The sequence below is a fragment of the Lagopus muta genome, chromosome 16 (assembly GCF_023343835.1).
Source record: "Lagopus muta isolate bLagMut1 chromosome 16, bLagMut1 primary, whole genome shotgun sequence".
Lineage (NCBI taxonomy): Eukaryota > Metazoa > Chordata > Aves > Galliformes > Phasianidae > Lagopus > Lagopus muta.
Window position 1 is genome coordinate 3762956 of NC_064448.1, and position 10665 is coordinate 3773620.

The 10665-nt window shown below is 57.7% G+C and overlaps 1 protein-coding gene across 5 annotated transcripts in view; it reads left to right on the forward strand.

Annotated features, from left to right (window-relative positions):
• The window catches only part of NOL4L (nucleolar protein 4 like), a 50645-nt gene extending 40455 nt beyond the window's left edge, over positions 1-10190 (forward strand). For 3 of the 5 annotated variants that reach the window (XM_048962661.1, XM_048962664.1, XM_048962663.1), the window contains exons 3-8: positions 3638-3909; positions 4118-4303; positions 4389-4580; positions 4687-4809; positions 4925-5126; positions 6259-10180. In XM_048962661.1, coding sequence (XP_048818618.1) covers positions 3638-3909; positions 4118-4303; positions 4389-4580; positions 4687-4809; positions 4925-5126; positions 6259-6458 — 1175 coding nt within the window. In that variant the 3' untranslated portion in view covers positions 6459-10180. Of the gene's footprint in view, positions 1-3637; positions 3910-4117; positions 4304-4388; positions 4581-4686; positions 4810-4924; positions 5127-6258 lie in introns of all 5 variants that reach the window. The other 2 variants (XM_048962659.1, XM_048962660.1) reach the window with 2 other exon arrangements.
• The last annotated feature ends 475 nt before the right edge of the window (positions 10191-10665 follow it).

The window sequence follows — 10665 nt, forward strand, 5'->3', positions numbered from 1 at the left end:
CCAGCAGCCTCTTCAAAATGAAAACGCTGAGCCCTGATTAATTCATTTAATAAGTGACTGATCCCTCCTCCCCCATCACCGCTACCCAAGAAGCCATTTTGCTTCTCGCTTCCCCGGGATTGGCGCAGCCGGGGAGGGACGGAGGCCACAATAGACTCCAGGCTGTGTCCCCATCCCCTGCTCTCGTGGTGTTGCCCCGTGCCACACACCCCACTCCTGGGCTGCCCTCGGCCCTCAGCCCAGCTCTGCTGAATCCAAGAGGGGAATGAAATATTTTGCTTCCCAACCGAAAGATCAAAACGTCTCCAAGTGACATTGTTTTTACAGATCCATCTGCTTCAATTAGGGCGTGGGGGTGAAGCAGGGGGGCTTCCAATTATCCTCATTAGAGGGGCTCCTCGCTCAGCCAAACTCCAGCCGTGAGCAGGGAGCTCACGAGGCTCGTGCTGGTTGATAATGAATATATTCATGGCTGTGCAGCCTGGCTCTGCTCTACCGCTGCTCGCGGTGCCCTGCTATTTATTTGTGTGCTTTGGGCGCTTGCTGGGGGTTTGCAGAAGACCTCCCAGATGTCAGGGGTTCTGCATGATGTGGCCCGGGGTGCCATGGCCATGGTGTTGTGGCCATACGTCCCTGTTGCAGGGTGTGAGGACGGGTTGAGGCCAGGCTGTGGCAGCTGAGAAGGAACCCAAGTGCGGTCCCGATCCCATGGATCTGCCCCTGTGCTGCCTCTCGAGGGCATCCCCGTTCTTAAGCTGGCTGAAGCCATTCCTGCTCTGATCCAGGGTCCTCAGCAATCTGGATTTGCGGCCGTTCCTCTGCCCACAAGGCAGATTAATCCACCACTCTATATGCAGATCTTCTGGGAAAGCGTAACCCGTATAAGTGTAGAAATAAGAAAAAGATCAGGAGCGGAGGGTTCACTTACATTCAGCCTTGTTTTACACTACAGTGTTCTTGCAGTTGGTACATAGGAGCTGCAGGAGCTGCGGCACAGCTGGGGGCCATGGGAAGGCTGCAGGGGTGGGCAGGGTGCCCAGGGCAGTAAGGGGTGCTGGGCAATGTGGGATTGCTTGGCCCAGTAAGGGATACCTGGACAATGTGGGGTTGCCCGGGCGGTTTGAGGATGCTGAGGGCAGAACAGGGATGCTCAGGTCAGGCTGAGGATTCTCAGGGCTCTGCAAACTCCTGTCCCCAGTGCCACCTCTCAGTGCTTTGGCACAGTGGGATTCTTGTGGCGGGGGCCCCGCTGCGTGCCAGGCACAGTGCTGGGGCTGTCTGCCCCCTGAGGACTGCCAGCAGGTCGCTCTGATAGCTGCAGGGCGGCACTGATTGGCCATGAGCTGTTGCTGTGGCCGTGCCTGGGCTGGCGGCGGGGCATGGCACGCAGCTCATGCCTCCATGCAGAGGAATAATGCTCCCTAATCCTCCCAGAGGCATCGCTGGATGAGGCCAGAGACTCCCTCTGAGAGCAGAGCAGGGGGAGGGACGAGGCTCAGCCCCCACTGAATGTAGTACCACTCCACCTGCTCCGAATCAGCATGGAGCCTGCACCCAGAGCCCAGCCCCAGCCTTGCTGGCGGGTTTGGCTGCAAGCCCACATGCCAGCGCAGGGCATGCATGGAACAGAGGCTGGGGAGCTGAGCGGGGTGGGCTGGGCTGCTGGCTGCAGGGCAGGGCCCTCAGACATCCTCCATGCCTCCAGCCCCTGCAGGCAGCTGTGCATGGGGCAGAGACCGGCACAGGGACAGGGACATGGAGAGCGCTCAGGTGCAGAGCCAATGCTGGCCTCAGCTGGCAGCTGGGGCTCCTGCCTGCACCCAGAGCAGTAAGTGGGTCAGTGCAGGGGGGAGGACAGAAGGGAGCTCTGCAGGCTCTGTGGGGGTGTTCCAGTTCTGGGGCTCGTGGGGAATGGAGCCGCCTCGGAGCAGGGAGCGCCCATTCCTGTGCTGGGGTGGTTCAGGACAGGCACGGCCCCCGCGGGCTGCTCAGATGCCAGAGCGTCCTCAATCTGTTTATTTTAAGGGATACAAAGTCCTGCACTGCTGCAGCCTCCGCAGGGGTCACAGGAAAGTTTGCCACAGCCCTCATTAAAGTTCTCTGCAGATGCCGGCGGAGGAAGGAGGAGGAGGAGGGTGGCAGCAGCTGGGCACCGTCCCGCACCCTGTGCCTGTGCACCTTTGGACCTGGCACCCGTGTGCCTGGAGCTGGTGGCACGGTGCTGGTGCCGCCCCACAGCCCGACCCCAGCTCTGGGGGCCAGGGAGCCGGGCCTGCGGATCACAGACCAGGGGCCGGGGACCGGGGACCAGGGACCGCCATCTGCTTGTCAGTGGCTGCAGCTTCTTTGTTCGCAGCACACACTTGCACAGGAAGCAGCTCCCCACGTGCTTCGCCCTTTCCCTCTCGCGGAGGCACCTAATGAAATAAAGGATTTACTGCAGTGAGGGGGAGGGCAGGGGAAGGGGCTGAGCGGGGACTGAAGATGTAGTGCTGGGGCTGGGCTCCCCGGTGTGCGTGGGGCGGTTGTTGATATGGGAATGGGGATGGAAATGGAGATGGGGATGGGGATGAAGATAGGGATGGGGATGGGCTCTGCTGCAGTCAGGCAGAGCAGCACAAACAGGAGCCTGGGGACAGTCAGGGACCTGGGTGTGTGAATGGAAAGGAGAAAGAGAAAGCACTGCTGTGTGCTGGGAAAGGGAATGGCGTGCTGCTCTGCCAGGGTGTGGTGATGTGTCTGTTTGGGCAGTGGGGCAGTGCAGGGAGGCTGTGGCTGTGAGGAGAGTTTTGCCTTCAGAGCAGCAGTAGTGGGAAAAGGGCATCTGGGAGGGCAGGGGGAGAGTGGAGGAGGAGGGGACAAAAGTGCCCTGGAGGGACCCAGCGTCCTTCTGCACTGTGATGGGCAGTATGGTTGGCACTTCTGCCATATGGATAGCTCAGGGACACGTGGAAGTAGGCAGGAAAAGAGATCATCCACATAGGGCAGACAAGGTCAGTGGGGCTGCAGTGAGCTGGGACAGGTCAGGTGTCTGTGCAAGTCCCTGTCCCCTTCCCAGACCAGATGAGGGCTCTGCAGGCCCTCACCAGAGTCCCCAGGCAGGTCCCCAGCCCCACTGCTCCACTCCAGCCCTCCTCGAGCCTCTGTGAACTGCACTTCATCACCTCAGTTCTGGCCAGACTCTGTGCCAGGTGCTGCTCTCGTTAAAGCCATTGGAGACAAGGGATTCATGCAGGGAGAGGAAATGCCCCTTTCTCCTCCCTGCAATGTAAACAGAAACCTAAAAGGACCAAATTCCAAAGTTCTTATTCAAGCCAAGGTGCCGCAGGCCCCAGGCAGAGGCGTGGGCAGTGGGATCGTCATCTGCAGAGGGATGGAGGGACAGATGGATGGATGGATGGACGGATGGACACGCTGTGGATGGGTGCAGGACACGGCGGTGTCCAGCAGCTCAGAGCGTGGCAGCGGAGCTCTGGAAGCATGGCCCAGCAGTCACAACAGCAGTGCCTGGCCCTCGGGCTGCTGCCTGTGATGGCCCCAAGCTGGACCCTGCAACCTTCGCACCCGGGCCATGGGCTTCTCTCCACGAGGTCGATGAAGGGTGACCTTGGAGGTGACCGCACACCCCTCTTTGCAGATGACTCCTCGTCAGAGAGCTGCAGCGGGAATGGCTCCTCCACCCTGAACCCCTCCACCTCCAGCAGCACGCAGGGCGACAGCGCCTTCCCCGAAATGAATGGAAATGGCACCGCAGCCCCCATGGACTTCACTGCCTCCACCGACGACCAGCCCATCAACCTCTGCGACAAGCTCACACCTGCCCACGTCACCCCTTCCTACCAGTCGGACAGCTGCAGCACCGACGGGCTGCGCAGCAGGGTGAAGTACGCGGTGAAGACCACAGCAGAGGTAGGGGGCTGGGGGCACGGCGCGGGGAGTGAAGGCACTGGGGTGTGCGTGATGCTGGGGCTGGCATGGCCACGAGTCCCTCTGCCTGGGCTGTGGCGGGAGGATGGGACGTCAGGAATGGGGATGGTGGCAGCGAGCCAGAGGGAAAGGTTTGAGCTGCAGCTGGGGGAAGGTTGAGGCTGTCTGCTGAAACCCTGCCCCCTTGCAGTCCCCACCATACAGCTCCGGCAGCTATGACTCCATCAAGACTGAGGTCAGTGGCTGCCCCGAGGACCTGACAGTTGGCAGAGCCCCCACGGCTGACGAGGATGACGATGACCATGATGACCACGAGGACAACGATAAGATAAATGACTCGGAAGGGATGGACCCGGAGCGGCTAAAGGCCTTCAATGTAAGGACGGCGCCACGGGGCATCGAGTTTGCCCTCCTTGTGGGTTTGGTGGGTTTGGTGTTCCCACCTCTCGTCTCCCCTGCAGATGTTTGTGCGCCTTTTCGTGGACGAGAACCTGGATCGGATGGTTCCCATCTCCAAGCAGCCCAAAGAGAAGATCCAGGCCATCATCGAGTCCTGCAGCCGGCAGTTCCCCGAGTTCCAGGAGCGAGCTCGCAAACGCATCCGCACGTACCTCAAGTCCTGCCGCCGCATGAAAAAGAACGGCATGGAGATGGTGAGTGGCTGCGCCGTGCTGTGAGCGTGGCTGTGCCGTGCCCTCTTGTGCTTTGCCCTCAAACAGCGCTGGGGCCTGAGCTCGGCTCTCCCTTGTGTCCCTGCAGACCAGGCCCACGCCGCCGCACCTCACCTCGGCCATGGCTGAGAACATCCTGGCTGCTGCCTGCGAGAGCGAGACGCGGAAAGCAGCCAAGAGGATGCGGCTGGAGATCTACCAGACCTCGCAGGTACCGTGCCTGAGGCTGTAGCGTGTGGGATAGCACTGTGAGCAGGGGGGAGGTGGTCTCTTGCTGCTGCAGGCAATCAGACTCTCTGCAGCCAACCTCTGTGCTTCTTGTGTAGGACGAACCGATCGCCCTGGACAAGCAGCACTCCAGAGACTCCACAGCCATCACCCACTCCTCCTATTCACTGCCAGCTTCGTCCTACTCTCAAGACCCCGTCTACATCAATGGAAGCCTCAACTACAGCTACCGTGGCTATGGGTCCCTGGGAGGCAGCCTGCAGCCACCTGCGCCGCTCCAGACCGGGAACCACAGTAATGGTGAGCAGCCCTGGCAGTACCCAGCCCTGGCAATAGGGTGAGGCAGGGGCTGGCCCCAAAGGAGCCCCACTCCTGTAGAGCCTCTCTGAAACACCCCTGTGCCCCCACCGGAGGTCTCTGCCCCACCATCCAGCTTGCATCATTAGCAAGCAGTTAATTGTTGAACTGAACTTGAAAGGACAGTCTAGGTGGAAATGGTGGAGGAAAGGAGTGTCACTTAGAAAAAAAGGGAATCTGTACCAGCCATTCATTAATGATTAACAGAGCGGTGCCTATCGCCACCCTGATCTCATTGCTGGTATGAGCTGTCCCTTCCCCAGCCTTCGTCGCCTGTTCTTGGGGACAGGGATGGGGACAGTGCAGGCTGCGGGCACAGCTCTGGCTGCAGCTCAGGAGCGTGGCTGCACGGCAGACAGGATGGATGCTGCAGGAGGGAGCTGCAGGAGGCACGTGAGGCTGCAAGCAAGTGAGCAGCATGGAGCAGTGTGGGCTGGAGCGGGGCACACAGGGAGGCAGCGCGGTGCCGGCTGCTGCTGGAGGGGAACAGAATGGGGCAAAGCAGCCCCGTGGCTCTGCTCACTGTGAGCCCCAGTGGCCACTCCTTCCCGGCCCGCTGCCTTTGCCCACCCCAGCTTCCTGCTCCTGCCCTCCCTGACGGAGCGCGGATTTGAAGGGATGTGATTTCCGGAGTTCTGAGAGATGCCTGTCTGGGATTAACTCTTATCATCCCTTCCTAATGCTTCTTAACCCTGAATAAAGATCCCACCCTGGCCTCCAGCTGCTGGGACCTAATCCTTGTGGCTGCAGTTCTTGGTCCCCCTGAGCCCAGCCCTGGCCCCACCGCCCTTCTCTTACCAGGTGTGGGCACCGAGTGCAGTTCCCATGATATGAGACAGCAAATAGCTGCAGGGAGAGCCCCGGTGTGAGCCAACAGGCCCTGCTTGCAGCAGACGTCAGCGTCTTTGCTTCTTTCTAATGGATCTTTAAACCTCTGACTCCCAGTTTTCTTTCCTTCTCCCAAGCACTCACCCAGCCCCATGCAGGTCTGAGCACGGTGGCAGCTCCCACCCATGGGGAGACCCGAAGTTTTGCAGGACTGCCTCTCACTGACGGGCTCTCGTTTCCCTCGCAGGTCCGACTGACCTCAGCATGAAGGGGGGGGCCTCCAGCACGGCCCAGTCCAACAGCACCAGCAGGGGGATGCAGGCTGCCCAGCTCAGCCCCACAGAGATCAGCGCCGTGCGGCAGCTCATCGCCGGCTACCGGGAGTCCGCAGCGTTTCTGCTCCGCTCTGCAGATGAACTGGAAAACCTCATTTTACAGCAGAACTGACTCCTCGTGGCTGCGGCGCTCCTCTGTCAGGAAGACAATTTACACCTGCTAGCAATTGGCTCCCAGCGGTGTCCCGCTCAGGACCACCACCGTCCTCCCGTGAAGCGGCAGCTCCGCGTAGTTGTAGAAGGTGGAACCCAACAGAGCTGTTTTCTTTTACACTCCGAGCACCTGGGACTTCAGGCACGAGGCCACGTTCCTGACCCGTACCAGAAGCCAAACGTGCGGCTTGGAAGGATGCGGGACCTCGAGGGCAGAAGGGAGCCTGGGGAGGTTTGGGGCTGCAGATGTATTTAGGATGACCTTGATGGACCCAAATGTTAGAATCCCGTCCCCAGATAATTTCCAAGTCTTAGGTGAGCCGAATCACATATTTATTGAGAAATGGACCCTCTTCTCCCCTTAGTAATTTATTTTTCTGAAAATGGATTCTTTTGAGTTTGTACAGATTGCCAGTTTTGTGTCTGTCTGATCAGAAGGAATTTGTTCCTGTGAGATAACACATTCCATATCACAACACTACTAATTCCCAGGCAGCTCTGCCTGTTTCTCTGGGCAGCCCCCATCCCGCAGGGCGTGCGTTTGCTACCACCCGGCCCCATCCGCAGCAGCAGCGGGGCTCCACGTCCTGCAGAGACTCGGACGCCCAGCAGACCTCATGCTAAAAGGATGTCTCGCACTTGCTAAGTCATTGCAGATAAGAAGGAAGGAAACACCCGAGAAACACTGTCTTGCGTTCACCATCCGCATTCTACCTCACACTCCATTGTGGGCTTTTTCCAGGACCCCCCCCCCCCCCAGCTCTGTGACTGTCAGTGCAGTGGATGTGGATGGTGCCCAGCAGCGCAGTGCCCAGTGCTGCCCGACGGCTCAGCGGAGCGGCCCTGGGGCAGCAGCGCAGCACCGTCGCATCACGTGTGCAGTGCATTGGGCAGCAGCCCCCACTCTGCCCTCCCCCCTTCCCCACCCGCAGTCCTGGAACAAGCCCACAATTCCCAAAGTGTGGAATTGATGCAGTCCGGTCACCGCTCCGCCCCCTCCCCAACGATGCACTTCGTTTGCTCAGTGCAATACCTACAACCAGTGCTGCTAAACCAGGGACGCGCTCGGCGCCGCGGTGCCACTCCTCCCCAGTGCTGGCGCGGCCCTCCTCGAGGGCAGGAATTGTCACACCAGACCCATTCCATAGCACAGAACCACATCTCGTGTGCGTTAAGCAGAGATAGGCGCTCTCTTTGGAGCCGGCTGTTTCATTTTGCCCTATTTTTGGCCACTTTGAGCCTGAGGACGAAGGCTGCTGCCCTCGCCCATGCTGCAGGAGCCCCCAGCACCGCAGGTTGTGCTGAAGGCTGGTTCCCCGCCAGCAGAGCCGGGCAGCACGGTGCAGCCTTCTGAACCAACCGAACGCCCAAACACTGGAAGAAAAACAACCCCCAGCCTTTAGTTTCAGTGCAGGAAAAGCCACCAACGCGAGGACAGGCTTTTGCCTGGCCCAGCACAGAAGGGACGAACCCTTGCGTTGACTGCTCTGTTCCCCAAACCTGACAGTTCCGGTAACGTTTGGAGGAAGGGGATTCGGTCCCTGGGTGCAGATGGAGCCCACGCAGCTCTGTGCCATCAGGGTGGCTCCGGGGCAGAGTGGGACCCATCCCCATCCCCGGCTCACGCTCCCCCCGCGCACCGCCAGCCCGCTCCGTTCGCATCCCTCCCATCCTTGGAATTTATGTAAATATTTATTTTTGTGTGAATACCACGAAGTAACAAAACCTTTTACGAAATATGTAACCCACGGCCATTTGTGCAAGTCTTATTGTTAAAGGAGGAGAGGCAGAGACAATCGCTGTCCCAGAATTTCTCTCTTTCCGACGTGCTCCCGCGTTGCTGCCCCTGCTGTGCCGCAGAGCACGCAGCCGCCGCGTCCCGCCGTGCTGCACGAGGGTGCCCAGGGCCTCACCAACACACCCGCATCCATTCCTTTGGCTTTGATTTACGCAGAGCTGTAGCTGTTTCGAGCAGACCGCCCTCGACTTTGTCTTAGCGTGGATTGAAGTTTCGTAGCTCTTTTCTAAGCTGCTGCAGAACGCGGCGGAGGCCCCACGCTTGCGTAGGAAGGACACTGAGCAGCCCCCCCCCCCCCTGCCCTAAGGATGCTGTAACTCAGGGCTGCACGGTACAGACGCACAGCCCCGCTGACAGCCGCATCCCAGACAAGCGATGAAACAAACGGGATTGACTACAGATTTCTGTCAGGGATTTATGGTGGGTTTTTTTTTTTTTGGTGGGTTTTTTTTTGTTTGTTTTTCTTATGTCTTTTTTCCCTTTAGTCCCTTCGGCACAAGCTCTGTGCAGGTCCCACTGCCCTGTGCTGGCGCTGGGCCGCGTGCTGTGTTTATTTAACACAAACTCATCGCTGATGGAGTAAAGAGATCCCTGTCGTCTCTCCCTTTTGGGTCACTCCCAGCTGCCCGCAGGGGCCGTTCCCGTGCAGGGTCTCTCCATGGGAGCACTCCGGGTTGGTGGCACTCAGACCTCCCGACCCGCGGTCGGATCAGTACCAGTCCACGTCAAATGCTGCTTTGAACTCAGAGGGTTGATATACTTTTGATTTGTAATTTTTTGTAAGACTTTTTACAAGGTAGCATAGTACTTCACCGGGATACCAACTACAATCCGTCCATGGTCTGATTTTTTATATAATTTAGTGGTGCTTTAGGAACTTTCGTTCGGTTGTTTCGGAGCTGTCCGGCTCAGTTTTTTCGCCTGTATCTACCTAAGACCAATGTGAACCTTTGTATTTTTGCTCCTAATTTTGGACTCAGTGAAAGTGTACTGTTTACATGTACAGAACTCCCGGCCCCTGTGTGTTCCGCGCGACCGCCGTTGGGGAGGAACCGGCCCGCGCCCGCTCGTCTGCTTGACCAAGCCACAGTCACACCTCACCCACACCTCCCTGCCCCAAACACCCCCACCAGCTGCTGGAGGCTTTGCCAGCGGCCGACGCAAAGATTGGCTGTGATTTGAAATGGGAATCGATGTGAAGCTGCAGCCGAGCAGAGCTCCAAGCTCAAGAAGGGCAGCGCTGACGCTTCGCCATTCCCTCCGGGCCCGGGCGTGAAGCTGCCCCCCAAAAACACGAGGAGAGCCAGAATCACATCCAGAACGGGAGAACAGCAGTGGGCAGAGCTGGAGCTCAGCGCCCAGGATGTGGGATGGGGTGGGATGGCAGCGCTGCCCAGGGCTGGGGGATGGCAGCGCCTTCAGAGGGGCAGTGAGAACGCATTCGGCACTTCATCCAGCTCCTAAGGTGACACTTTATTGCTTAATGGGTTCATTTCAAAATGATATTTTTGCAGATAGGCACCTATGCAACTTCGTGTGGCTCTTAAGCAGATGAGCACTTCCTCCTCAATGAGCTCGATAAGAGTTATTTGTGTTATATACTGTGGATTTTTCCAGTAAATGTGGCTTAATATTTTAATTCTTAGAACGTGTGTCTATTATATATGTGATGCAACTTAATTCTGTTCTGTTTGTGGAATGATTAGCACAGGCCCACTCCCTGTTCCCCTCACTTAACGAAGACCAATGAGCTGTTAATCGAGCTGTTATCTCCATGGTATTACTGCTAAATGCACTGATTTCATACGTATGTGGAATCCTTTTTATTTTTTTTTTTTCCTTTGGAATCTGTATATCATATATAAGACTGAATTTGCTCAATAAACACTGTATAACAGAAGGGCTCTCTGCTCTGCTCTCACCCCAGGGAGCTCGGCTCCGAACAGCCTCGAATTGGGGCCTTTGGAAAAGAGAGAAAAGGGCCAAAGCCACTGCAGAGAGCTGCCATGGAGGTGGTGCTGCCCATGGGGAACAGAGCAGCACTGGCACACGGGGAGCAGCGCAGACCTCAACTTCTCTGCTGGCAAAATTCATTTTGGGACATCTGGTTTTATTTCTGTTTTTGTTTTGTTGTGAAACTATGAAGCTTTCATCAAGGTTTGGGGAAAGCTCTCCATCTCCTCCTGGAAAACGCTCGTTTTTCATTATCAGCTTTATTCACTCAGTACAATAAACCTTTGCACCCCCAAAATGCCTTTCTCCAAGCACTACACAGGTAGAACCTCCAGACCTGCACTGTCCCTGGCTGCAGCAGGAGGCCCTCATGCAGTGATTGCCATTCACACACACACAGCTGAGGTTTCACAGC